Raw genomic sequence first — 24,121 nt, 5'->3', positions numbered from 1 at the left:
GTCCTGCAAGTTTGGTTAATTTAAAATGGAGAACTTTCTCTTTGATGACATCTATACGCAGCATCGCTAAGGTATGCTGACCCCCACCCACCCCACAGCCCAACCCCCCCACCCCCCATACGGCAGGAATTCACATTCTGCAGTGTTTTGCAAAGCAGCACAAACGAGCTCCATCATGTTCTCAGTATGGCTATAAATGCTTTACATTATATCACCATCGTCATCATCATCATCACCACTGCCCATATGCTGGGAATTACACTGGGCAGTTTAATACAAAATAACATCTGAGTCGCATACAGAGTCATTTAGCTCTAGCAAGTATTTATGATGCCATCCTCTTCTAATTTTGTAAACAAGAATCATGCTCCACATACATCCATGGCATTTGCACATGGTGACTCACTTGTACATTTTCATTAGCTATTACATGTAGGCACACAGTAGCAGCCCAAGTTTGCCGTTTGGTTTATCCCAGTAGCGCTATTTGGTGGCTGGTCATGGATTCAAACCTGTAAATCCTGAAATAAACAGCAATAGCACTGATCACACGGCAATTCAGAAACAACCTTTTATCCACTGCTGTATGAGGGCATCCCCACACCCACACTGCGGTTGTGGGATTTCTTTGTTGTTGACAACACTTCTACCACACTACTCAATGCAGGTTGTTGAAGGCGGGAAGTATAGTTCACTACAACAATGTAACTCCGCAGTAACCTAAAACACCCGCAATCACCAAACACCATCAAAACTCAATATTACTTCGCTTTTGATATCTAGCCTAATTGGGCACACTCCATGTGATCTAGTCATAGGCTTGTTCCATTTTATAATTTCTAAATTACTCTGATGTAATCCATACTCGCAGGGTTTTCTGCAACAACAACAGCAACAGATGCAGCAGCAACAGCAGCAACCATCACCAATCTCGTCCAACCTGAGCATCCCGGGCAGCGAGGTTCTGCTCATGCGGCCCGACTACGTGCCTAGCCACCGGCACAGCGCCATCATCGTGCCATCGTACCGACCCACGCCGGACTACGAGACGGTGATGCGGCAGTTCCAGCGCTCCGCAGCCTACCGCATGGAGCGGCACAGTCAGTCGCTGCGTAGTCTCAACCTGGGCAGCGCACATGCGTACGCACAGCCCGAGGGCCTGGTGTACAGCCAGCCTGAGATTCGTGCCGACCACCACGGGCAGTACCCTCAGCAGCAGCAGCAGCAACAGCAGCAGCAGCACCACCACTACCCTCTGCAGGTATGCATGTAATGCACACAGGAAATGCGATGGTTAAGAATAACTCTGTGAACACAGTAGCTCTTTTGAAAGCATGACTTTGTTATGTAGGTGTTGAAAGTATTGCAACAGAACGGTCCTAAGTTTATATACTTTATGCCAATGTTATTCTTTACACATTATTCACTTGTTTATTTTACTTTAAGTTGAGGTTAAACTTATCGGTCGATTTATGTGTACGTATGATTCTCTACCTCCGTCCCGCCATCACCATCGCAGATGAATTACAGTCACCCGATGCAGCCGACATACTTGGGCACTGGCGGTCACCCGTGCTCCTACAACACACCGGCAGCCAGCGCCATATCACACACGGTCAGCACGCCCGAGCTGACGCAGGAGGCCCACCCTGCCACCGCGCCGCCGCCCCCGCCACCGCCGCCGGCGGCACTACCTCCCTCTGGGCCCCCTACCCAGCATCTGGTGCCAACCTTGCAGCAGCAGCAGCAGCAGAGCTATGGGAACCCTGCAGGCCGTATGCTGCGCGGTCTCCTCTCCTCTCAGTCACAGCGGCACCCGCAGCAGCCTCCGCCTATGGCGGCATCGGGGCCACCGCCTCCGTACCCACGGCCGCGCCCGGCTGCCAGCACACCCGACCTGGTTGCCCACCAGCGCGTGTGCAGCAGCAACCCGGACCTGGTGAGCCGGCGCGTGCTGCACTCCGTGCAGACCTTCCAGGTGAGCGGTGCTGTGTGAAGCGGTCAGTCGGCAGAACAGCGTCATTTATTCCATTGGGGCTCTTGACATAGCAATGTTTACCCGATTTTTGACATTAAAACAAAAAATCTGAAAATAAGGTCAAGATATGAATTTTTGGATGGTGTGCTTTATTTAAAATGTATCTGATGGTATGATGTCATAAGAAATTACACCACTTATGTTACGTCTCTTCTGTTATTTTTCGACAAAGGTGGTGTCATGTGACATCGGTTGACGAGTCAATTTCCTGGCCATGCTTTTACAGTAACTACAGTTCGTGTGTAGTATCTTCTTTCTCCAGCAAACAATCCCTGTTTTCAATGCTAACTTTACACTGCGGTATCTGTACAAGACTGTCTACCAGTGTGCACGGTTTTTTCAGTGATGATCTGCCACCTTTACATGTTTGTGCAGTGGATGGATAAGTGATACCTTTTCAATTGCTACCTTGTAAATTTGTTTGCTTTGTTGAGAACCGGGTGAGAACTCCAGAGATAAGCCAAGAAAGTCTAAATTTCAAGAGTGAACTGGGTCACCCAATATGACAAAAGAAAAACCAAATAAAATAAAGTACAGCAATGAAGCAAATATCAATCAGAACAAAACATCTGCATCACCTGAGAAATTTAAAATATTGCACATGACAGAGCATTTTGTTATTAGACTAACAAATGGAAAACTAAATGGCTTCTGTTTGCGAATTGTAATTAAGATTTTTTTTTACCGTACAACATACTTATAATGCTGTAAAGCTAACTTTATAAAAATTCTGGCTGTTACCTGATGAAGCTAGTTGTAATTAATGGCGACACATCGTACTCAGATTGTAAATGTTGTGGATTTGCTCTCCAACACACTGTGCTGTACTCGTAACGAATTGGGATTTTCTGTTTACTTGACAAACCTTATTAATTGATTGTGTCGGATGGTGGCGGGTTTTAACGACACATTTATATTTACGCGATCTAACCCAAAACAAATCTATATTAATGATGTTTTCATAATATTGTTGCAGCCCTTTTGTGTGTGCAGTTTATACACTCGTACGTGTTAAACGCTGTAAACGGAATGGTTTGTTTATATTGGATGGAGCCTGTGTAAATGTAAGCTAACTTTATACAAAATATGACAACATTTGTTCAAGATAAAACCATGCAAAGTAGAAATTTAATGGCCTATGATTTAGATTTAGTGGATGAGTTAACTTCTTTACCATGGACAAAATGAATTGACGAGGTGTCCGGGGTAGCTCAGAGGTCAAAGCACTGAGGCGTCACCACTGAGACCCTGGGTTCAATCTAGACAGCTGTCTGTCATTAAACAGCACACCCAATTGTAGTGGTTTGATGGTCTCATCCTGGTCACCAATCACTGCAACAAAAAACATCCCATTTCATTAAAGTTGGTTCTTCAATAAAATATGGCTAAATTCCAGTGCTGAAAATTAAAAGCTCAGTTTGAAAGCCGTGCGACGAACATTACTGTCAGTGGCAGGGTGAGTGGGAAAGTGTGTGAACCAGAGGTATCTTGAAGGGATCTGAGAGGCAGTTGTGGTGGTATACACTTCCATGGGCCATTCTCTCACGCAATGGGTTGCGCTGTCCCATGGGAGATCAGAATAGGTGATTTATCTCATGATTTGACACTGATAGCACAATCGGGAAAGCATTTGGGGAAAAGAGCGAAAAAAATTAACAAAAATACCGGTGTACATTTATCCAGTAAAGTTCCCAGTTGAGCACCTTTCATCACACTTGAGATTGTGTTGGGTTGCTACATGTGTGTTTTATTATGGCATGTGCATGGGATTATTTCAAGGTGTCACAACTATAAATTCGTTTATTATTACAAAAGTGTTGTGCACGACCACCCATTTCATTTTACCAGTGCAGATTCGGTCACTGGAAGTTTTAAACAAATTAATCACAATCTGATGATTACATTTGTGCTTAACAGCCCCTCTGTTGATCGAGCCACCAGAGAAAGTGGAAAAATGCAACGAGAAAATATGTTAAAAGCAGAATGGTTGACTTTAAACAATTCTGGAATTAAATATTGATGTGCAATTCCACCGGAAATTATTTTATTATTAAATTTAATTGGTGTGCTTTCCCACTCTTCGGCCTTGCATGGACATCTCAAACAAATTGAATGATCATCTCAAATGAAGGCTGAACAATGAGGTGACCTGGAAGTAAACATTGAATACAATATTTTACCCAGTTACAGTCTGGCTGCTTAGCAGCTGGGGTTGACAAATCCCTATAAAAGCAGTCAGTACAGTTGCAAGTTTCAACCTTATTTAGTTCTCACAATGGTGACACAAACACTTTTTCGTTAATATAAAAGTTTTAGCTTAAAAAAACCGTAGAATTAATGACACCCTGAATATTTAGAGAGGCCTGACTGAGAACTACTTTTGGTGTAACATGTGATTAGTTGAAAATTGGTCAAGAGGGAGGTTTACGTGATGTAAGATTTCACTCTGCACTCAATGAACCCACGGCGTGTGTGGCTGCGTGCAGGAGGACAGCCTTCCTGTCGTGCACCGCAGCCTGCTGGAGGTGAGCGAGCCGCTCACTCGATTTCGCGGCCTGCGAAAACGCAACAGCCTTGGCGCCACTCCCCCCGTGGCCCTGACGCCCGGGGCCAATGGCCTAGCCCGTGAGGTGGAGGCCCTGGCTATCTCGCGCCGGGCGTCGGGCCGGCCGAGGCCGATTGTGGGCACCGACACCACCGTGCTAAAAGTCCTACCGCCTTCGGCGTCTTTGGATCAGCCCCGAGAGATGGAGGAGGGGCTGAGGCCCCCAGCGGTCGTTGCTTCTCCCCTGCAGCAGCAGCAGCAGCAGCAGCAGCAAGAGCTGGAACTTCAGAGGCCACAGTCATACAGCCACAAGAAGTCTCCTTCCGATGCCACGGTGCTCATCCACAGCAGTGAGAGTGAAGGAGAGGTACGTTTTGCACGGAAACATTAAACCACTTTCCTTTGGGGTTATCAAGTCCCCATTGCTGTTGGATACAACCTCGATCCAGCGATCACAGTTGACTCGCTTGTCTCGTGCATACCCTACGTGAAGCGTCACTGTTCCAAAAAGCACCCAAAAATGTAGTTGTCGAAATTATGATGTGATGACCAGAATGAAAATTAATTTTTTTTTAAATCTGCTGTTATATTTGGATTCAGCACCCTTTAAAACCTGCATAAAAATAAAAATATTGAAAGTTGTATGCTTGTCTGGACAAGTAAACTGCTCTGCCAATTTCAATGGTGTCATTTGAAAGCTTACGATATGTTGTTGCTGCAACTGAAGTTGAACTTACAACCTAATAAGTTGGCCAATTACGATTCAACCAGGATGCTGCTTATACGTTGTAGCATTTAAAATATATTGGTACCTGACATAAACCCCATTTTAAAATCATACACTGTATTGGCATCACTGGGGGTACAACTCTTGCCCGGGAACACGGGCGCCTCCCCCACTAAAGTGCGCTGCGATGTCATCCGCCATGCGTGCCCCCCCCCCCCCCGTCACTTTGCCTCTGACACTGCAGCTGTCAATAGCTGTGGTGCGAACTTACTTTTTGTGAGAGATTCTGAGAGGCGAACAAATCTGGCTGTCGCCGGATGATGCTCGTTGTAATTACTGGCGAAACGTTGTACTCGGATTGTAAATGTTGTGGATTTGCTTTCCAACACACTGGCGTGCTGTACTAGTAACGAATTGGCATGTTGTGTTTACGTGACAAACCTTACTAATTGGCTGTGTCGGGTGGTGGCGGGTTTAACGCCACATTTATATATTTACGCGATCTAACCCAAAAAAGTATATTAGGCAAACCCTATTAATGACTCCACAGATATATATATATATACTCACCGGGTCGAACGTCGTGCGAGTTCAAATAGCACGCTCGACCCTGACTGGTGTTCTAATACAGGAGCAGCCGACGTGGGGGCGCACGATCTGATTGGAAGGTGGATTCACATCAGATTGACGTCGGGGTAATTTAAAAGAAGCCGGGGAACAAACAAATGCAAATGCGGCGTCGGTTGGAAGTCCGTTGGGAGAAACGAAAGGGAGTGGTGGAGAGGCAGGAAAGTGTCAGAAAAGACAGAGAAGTGACTAAAAAGGAGCAGATAGAAATGGTTCGGGCCGCCTGAGCTGAGTAATTTCCTGGTGCGTGACACAATGTGCTCAAGTCGTAATAAAGGCCGAGTTCAAGACCTATCCGGGCTGGAGCTCCTTTACATTTTTAAACATTATGCTAAATACTCTTTGGTTCTTTCGGTGACTTTACCGAAAGAACCAAAGAGTATGGATTCCTGCAGTCACGAAAGCTTCAAATCAAGATTTTGCTCAATATTGTGGAGTTGTGTTGTTATTCAAGATCGCTTTTATTTAATTTTTAAAATATATGGTTTGATAAATTAATGACATGAAAGTAGTTAAATCACCAGTGTGCTTACATTCCTTTGATGTGAACTTCTTACCATTGAATCTGAGTGGACTTCTCACTCGTTATTAGATAGTTTTGCACCAAGCAGATGTGCTGTGTATATTTGTAATATACTAATGATATTCAAGTGATCTACTTCATAAAATAAGCCTGTGTGATTTATTCTGCAGATTTAACAATTTAACATTGAACAAAAAATTGTTTTTGTTTTTAAGTTTGAAATGAAATGCTTTCATATGTTTCCGCATTATTTATGTACGTGTTGATTGGAGGGAGGTACACTCGGGAGCAATTGTTTTTCTTTCCTGAGTTTTTATACGTGATCCCTGGTTTTATCATTAAAAGTTTTTAATGATGCTTTGTAAATTGTAGTTGATAAACAGTACCATGGATTATATTTTCTTAAATGTATTTTGTAATCTTCAGAAATAGGAATCCATTGCATTCTTGGATATAACCTGCAGTCAAAAGTCTTGGAAAATTGCTTTGTACATTTGTACCTTAAAATATTGTTTTAGTTTAATGACTGTTTATGGTGTTTTTTTACACAATAGCCATTTAGCTGCAGTTGTTTTTCCAAATGTACTAAATCCAGTTTAAGTTAATTTAAAGTGGGAAGAAACTAAATACAAGGATTTAATTTAACCACATAGTATGAATAACAAGTATTGCTTCAAATATAACAGTAATAAAGCCCAATGACTTGTGTACATATTTGTAATGTGCCAAGATCAACTGGAAAGCAACTGCAGTTATGTTGGCCACGTGGACAAATGTAAAACAGATGGCAGCAGTCTTCTGTTTCGTGTTGTCTGCCTTTAAACAATGACAGAGTTTTATGATCGTTGGTTCTATTTTGTGAAGCTTAGGAATATCAGATAATTTAAATTATGCGAGTCTTCTTTGAGCTGATACGGTTCATAACAGTACCTTTTAAAAGATCCAGCTACACGTTAAAATCCACATCTTAAATCGAGGGTCCTTGACTGTAACATGGCAGATCACCAGCATTGATTCAAGCAAACCTGGCTAGTGTCAAAACCGGTCCAAAGTTTGCCTTTAATTAATGTTGCTGATCTGCATTCCCAGGAGACTGTGAGGGTGATGGATTGTGTAAAAATATTTAAACTTTTTTACGCGGGGAGACATACATAAAGGAGCCCTGCTTATATGTTCAGCTGAAAGTTATTGCTTTTAAATTGAAATCTGGCTGCCAATTGAACCATTTCTGATGCAGCCTATTTCCTTTTGGAGACTTAAAACTATTATTTTAATGACACAAATCCAAAATACTTTGTAATTGCAGCCACAAATATAATATAAAAAGAGCATTAATGGAATTTAAATTGACGCGTAGGGGTTGAATGCACTTACATCAGCTGGTTAAAATTCATTAGTGTGTTTTCTACACTGTAACGTATTGAAAATTGCATTAAATGGCCAAAAGAAACCCCACTACGTCAATTCAAGCCCTGCTGACGTTCGTCCCACAGAGCAGCCGGATAGAGCTCAGTGAGCATGACGAACAACTGCCCATGCATTAATCGCTTCCATAGCTGCCATTTCTATTCGCCGGTTTACTTTAACAGGAGCCAATTGCGCACTCGTTGGCATGGCTTAAGCGTTGTGTACACCTTTCCTGCCAATGGCTGCAGTGTGGCACGATAGGGCTGACCTTGTTAATGACGTAACGGGGTATAATCTTCTACACGTTTGCACTCTGGAAACTTTTCTTGTTTGGTTTTCCTGCCAAAAAAAATCAGTTTTTTTCCCACATGTGGTGTCATGACAACCAATATATTCTAGTTGAAAAGTAGGCTTTTGTTAACACAGACTGCTTTTATTGTGATACCGACATTACCAATTATACATACAAAACAGTTTCGCGTTACAGTAGTCGTCATTTTACGTCAAAAAAGATAAATGTCCAATGACCGCCGAGTTGGAACTTTTTCAAATCGAATTTTGTTGAGATTTGACTTTGAGTGTAAGTGTGGGATTGAGCAAGATGACCATTGTGCGATGTTTTGCTTGAATTCGTATACAGTATTGTCCACAAAATACATTTGTTCTGTGCATTACCCTGTGCTCTCCCAGCCCATCAAATCAATGTCGGTTTATATTTGAAAAATATAGATCGTGAGCATATTTAACCCCCTCCTGCCTTGTGCTGAATGCGTGGCAACCAGGGCGAGGTGGAGATCGAGGAGAGGCAAGACTACGTGCTGCCCATGCCACCACGCTCGCCGGCTGTCCTGACCCCGCAGGAATACAAATCCCACCTGCAGGCTGTGCTCGCCAATATCCCCAAACGGCCCCCACCAGAGTACCCTGGCGGACAGGTGGCCGCACCGCAGCGGCCCTCGTATGCCTATGGGCAGGATACGTCGAGCTTCCTCATCGGCACCACCTCCTCGGTAACGACACCCGTGGCATTCCGCTCACCCCTTGCCATGTAGCGCTTGCCGCTTGGGTTAACTTAGTGGGTGGTGACGTCAAGATCTGCGCAGGTTTTTTTGTGGGTGTACTGCATGGTCCCCCGATGTGTTTTCTGGTTGTGCCAAACAATGTGCGGTACAAATTGGCGACACTTTGGAGGGCTGTCATGATGGGTCATTGACGAAGATGACATAAAACACAGCGGCTTGATTCTTAAGTGTCATTCCCAATTTGCAGCAGGGGGACGTAAAAATTATAATTTCCAGTCGTTTGTGAATCTTTTTGCGGGATGAAGGACTTTGGTCATAGGGGTTACTTGACCATACTTCTCCACGCTAGTTAGTTTGTGTTGGTGGATTGGTGAGCCCGGGATCAGGTTTAGATATGACTTGCGACTGATTGGAATGATTTTGTATGGCCAGTGAATAGCAACTGTTATAGATTAGTCATGGTTAGGAAGTTCAGCGTGTTAACCAAGACACCAGCACTACCCTCCACGGATGGTCATGGTTACCATAATATTGGTAACCCTTAACATCCATGAACTAATTTGTAGGTATTGTCAAGTCACAAGGTTGCAAAAAGAACTAGCATTTATACATTCCTTGACTATTATAACACGAATGTTTATTGAGGGTTATGTGTGTGACCAATTGCCATCTAATTAGACGTTTTAGACTTTTACCTTGGCCGTGCAGTCTGAATGAGTAGAAGGACTTCTCGTGGACACTTATTCCCTTGAATCGTCTTTCCGAAGTGAAGGAATGTCACAAATCCCAGTTGTCCATTTCGTTCCTTGTGGGTATTTGCAGTGCCATGTATTTGTACATTTGTATTTCAATTTAAAAGTGTTCCATTTGTAACTTCGTCTTGCTATGTAATGAGCTATAAAGATTTTGTTTAATAGGATGTTCCTTTAAAAACAGATTTTATCAAATTACATTATTATGTTGGTTATGTTTAATCTACAACCAATTAGTGACACATAAACTGTTTGGAAACTTGCTCCATTTAAACTTAATTCCCCTGAATATGGGAAATTCAAGGCAGTACAAAAATGTTTAGTTATAATAAACAGTATATAAACAATTTTGACGTCATCCTGCGCTATTTAAGACCGGAAGCAGATGGATGGTTTCACTATTCTGGCAAATCGCCCGAAGATGTTGGATGTAATTACCAGTGAAACGTCAAACTCAAGTTCTAAATGTTGTGGATTCACTCTTCAAACACACCGGTGGGCTGAAGAAGTAACTATTTGGCGTTTTTTTTACGTGAAACATTTTTTACTGATTGGCTGGGTCGGGTGGTAGGAGGGTTGCGACACATTTATAATAACGCGATCTAACCCAAAAACCTTTATGGATAATACTGGTTGCGAAAGCCTACGTGTTAAACTGAATATATGAACAGTGAATTGTAAGTCCACGACTAGAGAAAGGTCCCGCACCAAATGCTGGTCTTTGTGGATTTGTGAAGGGAGGGCCAACGATCGGTTCGGATATCATTCACCACTGATCTTAGCTGTGGCCTGAAATCAAACTCGGGTTGCCAGGTTCACAGCACAGTGCATTAACCTCTGCGGCACTGGTCCACCCATCTCGTCATAATACGAGCAAGCAGCTCTGTGGCTTTATATTAGGTCTCAAAGGTTTTATCAGCAATGTAAAACTGACAGAATTGGGGAAACATTTGATAAGCAGACAATATAAACAACAATGTAGAGATTGCAAAACATTTCTGAACTTTACAACTCATAGACCTGCTATGACTTGCATAAAGAAGCAATTTTTTTTAGGTGAGAGTCTTTGTTTTAACCCCACGTTTTCCTCGTCCCTTTGTGTGCAGCACAATTCTGGGCTGATGGCGCAGCAGATGGGCGGCATGAGCCCGCTGGTGGACTGTAAGGGTGCCGCGGTGGGCATGGGTGGCGCTTCCCTTGGCCCGTCCGTCTCCGAACCGGACCTGAGCAGCGCCGGCAAGGAGCGCGTGCGCAGCGAGACCCCGCGGGAGCGCCCCGTCTCGGAGCTATTCTCTCTCACCGACAACATCGTGGAGAGGGAGTTCTTGCTGCATGTAAGGAGCCGCGATATGCCTTGTCATTTTTGCACACGTAAGGCGCTGCGATATGGATTTTCGGCGGGGAGAGGAATTTTCTCCACCCCCTGGCTCCAATTTGATCCCTCGCGTGCTGTCGGTGCCATGTCGTGAGAAGACGTTTTATTTTAAAATCTCGCAGCGCAGTGCAAGCCGCCATTCTCGAGAATGGCCCCATGGAAGAGCTGCCTCCTGAGATGGCTTCAAGTGACCTCTGGTCCGTACCGTAGAGGGCAGCGCTTTTCCACCCTGCTTTGCATATGAGGCTGATGCTTCCTTGTGAGACAGTCAAACCAACTTTTTTATTCTCAGGGCTGGATTTTAGCCAAATAATTGATGAACCATTATGAATGTAACGGTTTGTTTTGGTTGTGATTGGGCCGAGATAATACAATCACTACAGTTGAGTACCCTGTTTAATCGCTGGAAGGTGCCTGAATTAGAACCCAAGATCTCGGTGTTTCCAGCTCAGCTCTGATCTCTCCAGCCACAGCCACCCGACCGTTTCTGTCACTGTCGACACGTATCCACATAGCAGGTGCTGCCAGTTATGCAACAGAAATAAAAATATAAATATAAACTACTGCCGGTGTTTTATATCCAAAATGTTCCTGTAAAGTTATGGTTTTTTTCTGGCATTGGACCTGGTGCGCAGAATGTCATTCAGCACCTGATATTGTTTATCCAGGCCACGGTAGTATATTCACGTGTAGTTACTTGTTGATATTAAGTTCTCATAGTGTTCAGAGTAGAAATTGAAGTGCACCTGAATAAAAAGCAATTATGGTGTTTTTCAGAAAGGACTATTTTTCGAGTTACATTTTTCTCTTTGATATGAAGTTAAAAGTCAATGAGGCTTTTCCGGGTAAGCAAGTGTAGGCATCTCACTAGCATGGCGCCCCACGATGGTGAGATGTTAACTACATTGCCTGGTGTACAGTAGGTTGTGGGTTCAATCCTGACCCTGACGCCTGTATATTTGCAGTTTGCATGTCTTTCTCCCTGTGGTCACTTGGATTTTTCTCCGGGCCCTTTAGTTTTTCCCTCTAAATTTAGAAACATGCGCTTAGAGTTTTTTCTGACTATACATTTACACATGATAAGCCACTTCGTTGAGTTATCATTTGTGACCAGGTCGCTGAAAAAGAGCTATGTAGCTCAGGGGGCCTTACCTGCTAAAATAAAAAAAATAGTTAAGTAGTTAGTTATAATGACTCTTAGGCCATATTTAAAGTCTAGTAGAGACCAAAGTATGCGTCATCAAGGCAGTTGTTGCTTGCTGCTCAAGTACAGTGCCAACCTTGAGCTACCAGCATGGAGTCCATTATCTGTCATTGGCAAACAAGCTATTTTATAAGACTTATTTTTTATAACAATTCAAAAAGCGTTGTCACAAAGGGGTGTTCCACAGTGTGTGTACAACTCAAGAAGCCCACACAATTCAAACACAGCTAAACACGCAGTGTAAATGTATACCCTAAGGTGTAATGTTTCAGTGTAAATGTATGCACACAGGAGCCTCGCACAGACACGGAGCCTCGCACAGACACGGAGCCTCGCAAAAACACGTTCCCATAAGGTTTAGAATGTATTATAATAATACACACATGCACTTCAAACCGTCTTACATGTTGCTTATATACAGTATATTTCGTAAGATATATTTACTCATGCTGTGCAAAGTGATGATGGTCTGTGATATTGGGTGTTCAGTAGCAAGGATTGGCACATTGCTTAATGACAGAACACTGCATTCCATTGCTCTATATTTAGTTATTGGCTCTGTTGCAGCATGTCTAGTCTCTGAGTCACACACCACAGGCTTGTATATTTTGTGGTTAACAGCCATGGACATGTGAAGGGAGCTGATTTTTTTTATCTGCACCACAACAGTGGAAAGGTAGTTTCTGTAATTAAAGCCCAAGTGAATGTAATTTGTTGAAGTGAAGCCTAACAGGAACAAAGTAAACAAGATTATAAACTGTTTACATGAATGGACGCATGCAAACATATGTTCACATGAAGTACACTGTTCATAAAATGTGTACATGTTCACTGAGTCGCCAGGCAACAATTGGTTTGCATCTCAAAACAGTGGTGTGAGATTTCTTACAATGTTGAACGTGCATTTATTTCCATCTTTTGGTTACCTTTTCGGTCTCCAAAACCTTTTTCTCGTACAGACATTTGCATAGTTTGTCACACTGAAGGTCTTCAACCTCATTGGGTTTTGGAAGATGAGCGGACTTCAGCTCAGTTGGTACTTGAATGGAAGACTGCCTGGAACTTGAAGTGTTTTACAGGCTGAGGCTGTGGGGTGGGCAGGAGATGGCAGTACAGAAGTGGATTCTTGATTACATCTGTGCAGAGATTTAAGTGTTCCGGCCCTCGAAATGTATGAGTTTCCTCGTGGTACCTTCTACAGCATGTAAAATGCTGGAATTGATAAAACATCCAATAGCCAGAATCAACCTAAAAACCGCAGCTGAGAGACTGAGGTTTTCCTGCCCTTACTGGGCATCTGTGTAGAAGAGCTTCTTAGCTCATTGGATTCCTCCGGTCTATATGCAGATTCTGATTATGAAATAAAGGCCTTGTGTGTTATTATTGCTCTTAGATAGTGTTCCTACGGATGCTTTACCATCGTGGTCCTTTGTGTGGTTCCCTTCCTTGAGAAGAAGCGAGGAAACACGGCGGAGATCAAAAAGATGGGCCCTCTCAAGATGGCTGTGATGAACGGCCTCTCCATGTCCCGCATCCCCCTGCCCGAGGAGGTCAAGGAGGAGCCCCCCAAGGTGCCCATGGATGAAAGGGTGAGAACAAACTGACGTGTGCCTCGTGAGCAGTGGGGGGTTGTCCATGAAGCTGCAAACAGCAGAAACAACTAGAATACATGTGCAGTGACGCACAGGTATACTCATTGTACTGCCATGGTGTTGCCTCTGTTTCAACAAACTGGAGATTATCGTTTAGTTTAGGACAATGGGCAGATATATGATCCTTATAGCGGTACCCCGGGGTACAAAATTATAAAAGATGGCCGTGGCAATTAAATATTTTATTTCTGGGACACTATTTTTTCCAGGGGTGTACTTAACTCCGCGACTGGGGTACCAATCAATCCTAAATCGGTGCCACACTCCGCAATGTCGAAACGCAGCGAGGACGATTGCGCCGAAACCCTGAACGCTCGCACGCACTGTGGTGGTGCATAGTGAGTACAGCTCGTCGAGATGAGTCGATTGCCGCATCGCCGACCATCAACAGACTAAAAATGACATGCATCACGGACATTATGCGAGAGCCGGAGTACCGCCATAAGGTTCATATTGCAATTTGAGAATCTGCTCCTCATCACGATTACAATTTACATGCAAAAGACATTATAATAAGTAGTCCCACATTATACCTAGGGAGTGAATTGGTGGCACAGTGGTTAGTGCACTGTACTGTTAACCCAGCAACCTAATTTATAATCCTGGCCACAGGTATCAGTGATGATTGATATCTAAATAGGTGCAGGTTACCCCCTTGACCAACCCACACAGACCAGTCTGGTCAAGTTTTGTCAAACAACCTCTGACCGACACAGTTTGGTCAGGCCTTCATCCAGCAGTGGATTGACCAAGTTTGCTGTAAATGATCAGTTTATAATTATACCCCCAGTTCTGTGCACGGTACACTGTGTTTGCTTTGCTGCGTCTGGTTAACTCGTCTTTAATTTCTCTGCCATGTGTTCTGCAGTGCAAGATGCTGCAAGAGCGTCTGGAGCAGGGCATGGTCTTCACCGAGTACGAGCGCGTGCTCAAGAAGCGCGCGCAAGCCGACTGCAGCACTGCTACGCTCTCCGAAAACCACGATCGCAACCGCTTCAAGGACGTTGTTCCATACGAGGAGAACCGCATCGAGCTCTTGCCAAGCAAGGACAACCCCACTGGTTATGTCAACGCGTCGCGCGTACAGGCACGTGCATCTTGCGCCAACATTCACAGCCATCAAATAAGAGGGATCATCTTCTTTTCTCAAGCTGCTGCGTAGATTTTTTGTGGTTTTTCCTGCATCGCTTTCGAGTGTTTCCGGGCTGTACTGCTTGTTGTTCAGCATGATGTCCGATGTTTTTCTCTACATGCTCAGAGCTTCTTCAGGAACGCCACAAAAGCGAATATCGCGTTGTTACAACTCGAAAGCACTTCTTCTAAATGTTTTTCACGTGGCTAAATTTGCATTCAATGCATCTGAGAAAAGTAATAGAATGTTTTGTATATATTTTCAAATGCAAAAATGCTGTGGGTTTTTGGTTTTAGAGCTTTATTTTGCAAGCTTACATATGGCTGTGTGTGTGCGTGTGTACAGGTTACTGTAAGTGGGGAGGAGTGGCATTACATTGCAACACAAGGACCACTGCCATGCACTTGCCAGGACTTCTGGCAGATGGTGTGGGAGGAAGGCGTCAATGTCATTGCCATGGTCACTCAAGAGGAGGTAACACATCACTCGGCTTATTGCTATTCTTACCCTTGTCAATGCACTGATCCATAAAGGCCCCTCCCGGTCCCGTGTTGGTCATGGGGGTTGTTTGACTAAACGTTACCACGCTGGTCAGGGTGGATTGGTAAAGAAGTTGCCCAGGACTGGTTCCAATATCACTTGACGCTGATGTTTATCAGAGCTGGCAAACAAATCCAGGAGGCAACCACTCCATCCCAGTCGGCTAATAGTTTTACACAAATTACACTATTTTTCGTTGGTGGCTCATAACTAGGAGAGATCTTAAGCCACTCCTTATCTCTTTGTGTACACTTTGTCTATCTGATTGTCGACCTATATTCACGTGCCAAAGCCTTGACGAGATAAGTGCTGTTCATTGTTCTGTCGACGTGAGACCATTGACTGATTTATTTTTTACATTGTATTATGTTTATTTGTTTTGAATGCACAATTTTCTTCTCATTGCAGCACAAACTACAGTCACTTACACATGCTTGCAATTTCCTGATAGCCACTGGTAATGTAATTTTCCTGTTCAACCTCATAAGCCTCGTGTGTCATCCCACATTCGATGTAGAGCGAGAGTAATTCTACGGGTGTTTTATTTGTCTTGTCGCTCGGCAGGAGGGAGGCAAGTCAAAGAGCCACCGCTACTGGCCCAAGCTGGGCTCGCGGCACAGCTCGGTGACGTACGGCAAGTTTAAAGTGACCACCAAGTTCCGCACGGACTTTGGCTGCTACGCCACGACAGGCCTCAAGCTCAAGCACCTGTTGGATGGGCACGAGAGGACCGTCTGGCACCTGCAGTACACAGACTGGCCTGACCATGGTTGCCCAGACCATGTGCAGGGATTCTTAGGTAAGTAAAACAAAGATCCCCCATATAGTCTGAACATACTTGGGGTAAGTGCTGTTAGTGAGCACCTATGAAGGCTGGGACGGCACACGAGGGGGTGCGTGGCCAGTACTTCACCCGGCCGCATCTATCTCCCTCTTTTGAGGACCTGGGGAGGCCCAGGACCGATTCAAATAATCATCACTGGTGTTGGCGGTGAGCGTGAAACGAACTCGGGTTGCCGGGTTCGCAGTGCAAACACTCTAACCGTTGCCCTACTGCTCCCCAACAACAAAAACAGCCGTCATTCGCCACTAAGTGGCGGTGACGTCACCACGACGCTTGTGCCAGGCCATGTGCACGCTGAGGCCACGTGAAGTGTCGAACGCCCGTTGGCAGGAGGTCACGGGGCAGACCCAGGTGCCACGGGTCGACTGAGATGACTAGCTGATGCACCATCTGTGCCCCCTACTTGGCCAACTTGCTGTGCTTTAGTCACTCGGCGCTCTGCTCGTTGTTGTGAGCGTCGCTCCTCCGCCCTCCATTGTTGGAGGGCGACTGCCTCCAGCTGCCCTGTAGCGTCCTTCACGAGCCTCCTTCACAGAGGCCGATCAGTGATCGGCAAGTCCACTCAGCTCCACATCCTCCTGTACCACATCACTCCATCTCTTCTCTAGCCCGTGCCGCACCCCTTTAGCCCCCTCGATCCGGCCGAACAAAAGCTGTCTAGGCATGCGGTGGCTGGGCATGCGGGCTACATGACCCAGCCAACGCAGCCTTGCCTGCCGGAGGAGGTCACCGATGGGATCTTTCAAGGATATGTGAGCTCCTCACACAATCCAACCTGGTTAAACCCAGCAATTACCAGATCATCGGCATACGTAACATGGTTGAGCAATAGGGAGCCATCCCTTGACCGCATCCGGGCATCGATCAGCCTCCAATTGTATCTGTACCAGATGTATATTCCTCCGGTACAGCTATCGAAGGCTTCATGTACTACGTGGTCGAAATAGATGTTAAATAATGTGGGAGCCAGAGGACATCCCTGTCGCATCCCAAAGTGAACAGGGAATGGCTCCGACTCCCAGCCACGTAGTTTGGCCCGGGCCCGCTCACCATCATGAATGTCTTTAATGATGGTATCATAGGCCTTGACCAGGTCAATAAAGCAGAGATGTAGATCTTGTTGGAATTCCCTACACCTCTGCTGTAGCAGACGGACAGAAAATATGGCATCTGTGCAGGACCGCCCTTTCCTGAAACCGCATTGGGGCTCCGCAAGCCTCTCCTCAGCGTGCCTGGCAAGGCGATGTTGAATAATCCTTGCCAGAACCTTTCCCGGCACACTGAGGAGTGAGATGCCCCTGTAGTTGTTACATTCTGTGCGATCCCCCTTCTTAAAGAGGGGGACCACCAGAGCATCCTTCATATCCTGCAGAACCCATCCAGTGGTCCAGACTGTTATCATGATATCATGTAGGGCAGTCTGTGCACAAATGCCACCCTCCCACAGCATTTTGCTTGGGAGATCATCTCTGCCCGGTGCCTTTTCTGGTCTCAGGCTCTGGATCGCTTTTAGTACTTCCTCAACAGATGGCACCTCAGCCAGCCACTCACAGGGGGTGACTTCCAATATTTGAGGCACCGCAGCCTAAAGCAGGGTCATCCCCACTTTGTCCCACGATGTTTTCCAGGCTGAGGGATTTCCCCTCCCTCAGGACCTCACAGAAATGCTCAGCAAATCTGCAAACCTGTTCCTGGGGGTTGGAGATTGGATTGCCATTATTTCTCCTAATGATGGTAATAAGTGTGGCGCCGCAGGTTACTTTTTTTATGGAATTAAAGAGCGATTTGTGATCGCGGGCCATTGAGGCAGACTCCATCTCCTCAGCAACCCGCGACTACTATAACCATCCTTGCAGCACCTCACGGCTCTGCGAACCTCCGAGTGAAGGCTGCGGTTAGCCTCCTCATTGTCTGACGTGGGATGCTGTAGATGATGAGAGTGGGCCTGTCGCTTTTTCTCAGCCAGCCTGAACACCTCCTCTGTCAGCCAGGGTCTCTGAGGTCTAGACCATGTGCCCAAAGCAGCCATTGCAGCTGCATGAGCCACAGTCCTAAACCTCGTCTATTTCCCCTCGACATCAGGAGTGGGGGGCGATGCCAACCCCAGCCGCACGCGATGATGCAATTCTCGCTTGTAACTTTCATCCGCTAGCTGAGTCCATGCCACTATGGGTTTGAATGGTCCTGTGTGTACACCCACCACCGGAGTGGAAGAATGGCAGGCGCATCTTACAGATGACAAGTCAATGGTCAGTGGGCAGGTCAGCTCCACGGTTGGTCCTGGTGTTAAGGACATGGGCCCGCATCCGCTGTTCTGTCACTATGTAGTCCAGCAGATGTTCTTGCTTGGACCCGGCATGCATCCATGATGTTGTGTGGATGCGCCAATGCCGGAACAGCGTGTTGGTAATTACAAGCCCATTGGGCTGCACAAAAATCTAGCGGCCTCCTACCAGTTGTTATTGAGTTGATCTGGCTCTCATGTCTTCCAATCACTCCAGACCAGGTGCTAGCATCATGACCAACTCGGGCATTGAAGTCACCCAACAAGATGACTCTATCCCAAGGGGCCACTTTAGCCAGCACCTGTGACAGGAGGTCATAGAAGGCATCTGACTCATCGGCCTTGCCTGCATCCCTCCACAGATGTTCATCTTCGGTGGGGGCATAAGTAACCACGACCACCACTCCTCGTCTTTGGTTGATGGGAAGGCGAGCCCAAAGTAGCCTGGGGCTTACAGCTTCCCACACCTCACTGCCATACTCCCACGCCCCCTTCATTCTTTTGTTCAGAAGAAGAGCCACTCCCTGTTGTTTGGCAGTCTCCTGCCCCGAGTAGAGGACTGTCCACCCCTCATGGTGGCAGGAGCCAGAGCCGGTCCACCGGACCTCCTGAATTCCACAGAGATCCAGCTCCCGACAGAGGAGTGGCAGCCTCTCCTCTGCAGTGAGCGTTCGAACATTCTACGTGGCCATCCGTTGTGGCTTTTTGTTGTTTCTGGAGGAGCCCCGAGGGTAAGGATTCAGTCTCCTGGCTCCGCCAAATGGGGTTTGGCCAGGAAACGTCATAGACGCCTGTCCTCCCGGAGCCTCCGGCACAAGCATAGTTACATTTTTAAATCGTGGTTTGGTGGTAATTAATTGAAGGGGGAGGGGTTAAATTGGCTCTCCCCCCACGGCACTGCCCACCACAACGTTTCTGTCCGGCACCACGAGGAGGTAGGGGGTTGTTTTTGCCGGACCTACTGCTCCCCACATATACACAAACCCGCATCCTGTTTGTGCTTATCCATCCCCATTCCATTCCAATAGACAGCCACTCTAGAGGCTAATTTGGCTTACCCTATCATGCTGCCAGACATGTTGGAAGAGGTAGGAGTAGCCACACTTTACTCCACCACATACGACCTGTCGATCGACCGCGAGGTATCCATTTTATACTGCTGCGTGGACAGAGGGGATATGATAAACTCGCAGTTGTTTTAACTGCTGTGCCAGATCGCATCTCTGCCCATATCGTGCTATTTAACCTATATGCTCCTGCCCCTCCGGTATCATACTTGAGACCTGTCGCGTGTACAAACAAGGTACAATATGAGTGCGCTGTGTTGTTCCTTGAGACCTGTCGCGTGTACAAATGGCATTGGTGTGTGCCACTGGTGGCTTTGGCAGGCTACCTGGAGGAGATCAAGTCGGTGCGCCGGCACACGAACAACATGCTGGAGGCCAGCAAGCCGGCCAACCCGCCCGTGGTGGTGCACTGCAGCGCTGGGGTCGGCCGCACGGGCGTCGTCATCCTCACGGAGATGATGATCGCTTGCCTCGAGCACAATGAGGTATGTGAGCCTTGTTAAGAATGATGCATTGTTTGCAACAATCTCGTCTTCATTATGAGCCATGGTTTCAAGCGTCTTGGTAGTAACATGTGGATTTGGTCATAGATGTGTCATCATCATCCACAATCAATCCAATGCTGGATGAAGGTCTTCCCATGCCAATGCCACCTCTCATGATTCTACAATGTAACAATCCACCTAGCACCTGCACACGAACTGATTTCATAATCTCCATCACCTTAAATAATGTTCTACCGGAGGCGTTCCATTTTTTATCTTTCATCACTCCCTCTCCTCGGTGGCCATCCGCTCAGCCGATTTATCGGCAGCGATTTTAAATAATAAATATAAACCCTCCATCAATGGTGTGGCTTGGCGGTCTTGTGGGATTGATGCCAGGGAAAATGTTAATTCGGCTTTCTTCTCATCTGCACTGATATATTTCTGTAGAACGCTGTGGAATTTATTTTACCATTTCGAATGTACCTCATCTGTTTAGCTGTGAGCGACAAAGCTTTTGCATTATAACTTGCAAGAGCGAAGCTGCTGCATGTCAGCATCTTGGTAGAATTTTTTATCTGAAATTACTTGTATATTTCTTGAAGCTGTAAAGTAGAGAGGGTTTAAAAGGGCCTACTTGGAATCAAACCATTTGCACCCAACAATTAGTTGGAAGTCTAAAGTATAAGATAAAAGTCTGATGGTTGTGGTGGTGGTGGTGTTGCGCTGTGGCGTGTCGTCTACAGAAGCTGGACGTGCCTGACGTGCTGGCCATCCTGCGCACACAGAGGATGCTCATGGTGCAGACCATCACCCAGTACACGTTTGTCTACCAGGCTCTCATCCAGTTTCTGAGGAGCTCACGTCTCATCTGAGCCATCGCCACGATTCTCAGGCACGACCAATGGGGGGGCGGGGGGGGGGGCGATGTCTCGGAGGGGTGGTCCAAGCCGTGTGCGGCATGGGAATTCCGTATGTGCATTGAACAGTTTTCGTGAAAGGCCACGGCCGCCCAGAGGCACCAGCGTTGGGCGCTCACGCAGTGGCGGCGGGCGTCACGTCGGCGGCCGTGAGACCGTTTGACGACGAGCTCACGGATCGCCCAGAAATCTTCGGATGAGGCCAATTTTCGGCCTCCTGTGCAATTTCCGAAAGACAACACTTCACGAAGGCCTCGAAAGAAAATGTGTTCACGGTTTCGGCTAAAAAATATCTGAATGTTTTTACACCACTGTTGTTCGTGTGTGCGCCTTGATTACAGCATGATCAAGAACCTGACGGCTTAGTACTGAAGAGTACTACACTGATTTAAAACAAAACTCCACCATTTCAATGCTTATTTAGCCCTGCTGCGTGTTGGAGATTGTGCCAGAAGCCCCAAAAACATTCACATGTAAATGATCCCACATGCTCGTCAATGGTGCTGCAGCAATTTTTCAAGTACTCAGAAAATGCAAACGCTCTCATCATGGATACAATATTTCCAGCAATATGAAAGTATGGCGGTAAGAGGGGAATATTGAGAACCTGAGTGATGTCAACAGTGTGTCGCCCGTTGTATAAAAGAAACAAAACACTGTGAACCATTGTTCAACTCGGCTCATGCAGCTGACCTGGATTGACTGCTTCAAGTAAATGTGCTTAAGAATGCCCAGTATTTATACAGTCGTTTTGTGTGTATGTGTACCACATTCAAACTCTTTGGTGTACATAAAATGTAAACCCTCCGCCCCTTTTTAACACGTGTTGATATGTACAGTCCTTTGTTTACTTGTCCAAGCGTATATGTATTTTTGTTACTGTAGTTTTTCAGAGTTTCCTCTTAGCTGCGGTTTTTTTAATCCCTTGTACAATATCCCTGGTTTTTTTCTAACAAAGGCCAACCCTTGTTCATAACCAATCTGCCTTACTGGATGTGCTCAGCACTCTGCCTTAAAAGAAGGAACACATGCTAATGGCTAAGCAACAGTTTATTTCTTACAATGGATTTACTGTATTTAAAATGCGACGAAAGAATGTGTCGGGAATTGAATAATATTGGTTTAATATGCTTTGTGCACTCACAACACATTCTGTCAAACTTGCATTAATGTACTCTTACTACAGCATTCATATTTATAGCAAAATAACGTTAAAGAGAACTCATGGGCGTGCAGATGAAATATATAAATTGGTGGATAAGTTGCAACGATTCGATTTTATGAAGCCAAGCACATGATCTACATCAAATGAATTCACATTTTAACAAACTCGCATTAATTCTCGATGTATTTTAGAGTATTTTGGCTGGTCACAGCTCAGGTGAATGTACAATATTTCGTAATTTAATTCACCGATAATTTTATATATATATTTAGTGTCAAAACATTTCTAGCCACTGTCCAGCAGTACTTAAAAAAGCAACTAAAATGTTGACCAACATACATATTGCTTTATGTTATTCCTCACACCAGTTCATCATGATATCGTCAAGGTTTCATTCATTGTCTGAAATGAGTATGATATTCATCAGAAACTGTCAGCTTTCGGAAGTAGAGATTTGTTGTGAAATGTGTGTGCAGTGACCATGAGAAAAGTTGAATTTGTGGGCTGGATGGAATGCATTGTCCAGATAGTTCCTTGTCTGATTTGCTTCACCAGAATGTTATGTACGGACCATGGCCGACTTTCCCACAGTGCGTATTGGCAAATAAAACACTGTTGCTCAATGTCAATAAATGTTATGACCGAATGATTAAAATATCAGATTACCTGTCCAGTGGACAGTGGCACCTGGATATCTGTAACCTGGGAAATGGTTGTCCTTTAAAAAAAGATGTCTTATCGTCGTACCTCACCTCTGTTGCCCCCCCCCCCCCTCACTCCTCTATTCCCATAGGGTAAGATTTTAGGCAAATGTAAAAAAGCAGTGGAAATAATATTGTACATAGGATCTTTGTTTTATGTTTTAACAGATTTTGTGCACTTTTACGAGAATTATCATTTTATGTACTTGCCTTTTATGTTTATTCCAGCAGGTTATACATAAATGTAGTTTTTGTATAATATTTTTTTAAATTCTGGTTGTCAATCTGGACAACCGTAACATTTTGCAGGATAACCGGTTTATTTCTCATGCAGTTGTGGGCGTCTATCCCATATACATTTGTGTCACGCCATGCTGTATAACAAGTAAACAAACACCATTTACGTGTTTAGGTTAATGTAAAGGACCTGTGTGCTTTGAGCAAAACCTCCAAAATGTTCCTGCCATCAAGCAATGGATGAATATGCTTGGCATGGACAACCGATTTCATAAAGGTGACACTAAGTAGACCCGATCAGTCATAATTACTCAACAGTGAACATTAATGATTGTGCATGCTTTTAGTTTTAACTAATATATGTAAAAAACAAATCTAAACTGGTTGAACAAGGTAAACATTGAAAAACTGTCTTACACAGACAACATCAAAAGGTTGTGCAAAAACGTGGTTGTGTGTTTCCAATGTGTTGATCTGTTGCCCGTTTTAAGTTTTTCAAATTGAGGACATTTCAGAGGGCATGCCACGGGCCTGACGCGACGTGGCGGGAAGTGCAATAGCAGGTTCAAGGTGGCTTCTTCAGACGCGAATGTCAAATTAGATGGTCTACAAGATGGACATCTGATTTTGGATGGTGTTCTAACATCCAAATGTTGTGGAAATGGATAAGTGGTCAGCGCATAATGAAAATTAATTTGGTGCATATATGTTCAGAGAGCACAACAATACTGCCCCTAGCTAATTGTTGTGCCATAAGGCAGTCTACAATGCTGCCACTCGTTGTACCTAGGCTCCATGTAAACCCAGTGAAGTGGTCCTCGGCTCGATTTTTAAAGCTTCCACGTCCAGTGAAGCCAATCAACGTAATGAAAGC

At 45.3% G+C, this 24,121-nt stretch overlaps 1 protein-coding gene across 5 annotated transcripts in view; it reads left to right on the top strand.

Annotated features, from left to right (window-relative positions):
* PTPN14 (protein tyrosine phosphatase non-receptor type 14) overlaps window positions 1–22,982 on the top strand; it is a 62,209-nt gene extending 39,227 nt beyond the window's left edge. For 4 of the 5 annotated variants that reach the window (XM_061580434.1, XM_061580450.1, XM_061580441.1 and 1 more), the window contains 11 exons: window positions 872–1,261; window positions 1,520–1,978; window positions 4,525–4,950; window positions 8,650–8,877; window positions 10,748–10,975; window positions 13,672–13,809; window positions 14,741–14,959; window positions 15,350–15,478; window positions 16,109–16,343; window positions 20,061–20,224; window positions 20,971–22,982. In XM_061580434.1, coding sequence (XP_061436418.1) covers window positions 872–1,261; window positions 1,520–1,978; window positions 4,525–4,950; window positions 8,650–8,877; window positions 10,748–10,975; window positions 13,672–13,809; window positions 14,741–14,959; window positions 15,350–15,478; window positions 16,109–16,343; window positions 20,061–20,224; window positions 20,971–21,099 — 2,745 coding nt within the window. In that variant the 3' untranslated portion in view covers window positions 21,100–22,982. The remainder of the gene's footprint in view (window positions 1–871; window positions 1,262–1,519; window positions 1,979–4,524; window positions 4,951–8,649; window positions 8,878–10,747; window positions 10,976–13,671; window positions 13,810–14,740; window positions 14,960–15,349; window positions 15,479–16,108; window positions 16,344–20,060; window positions 20,225–20,970) is intronic. The other variant, XM_061580429.1, reaches the window with a different exon arrangement.
* Window positions 22,983–24,121: the final 1,139 nt, after the last annotated feature.

Source organism: Lethenteron reissneri, chromosome 8, assembly GCF_015708825.2.
Source record: "Lethenteron reissneri isolate LAM-NWPU_2019-01 chromosome 8, ASM1570882v1, whole genome shotgun sequence".
In the NCBI taxonomy this organism is placed as follows: Eukaryota; Metazoa; Chordata; class Hyperoartia; order Petromyzontiformes; family Petromyzontidae; genus Lethenteron; species Lethenteron reissneri.
The sequence above is the reverse complement of the archived record's forward strand: the minus strand, read 5'-3'. Positions and strand labels throughout refer to the sequence as shown.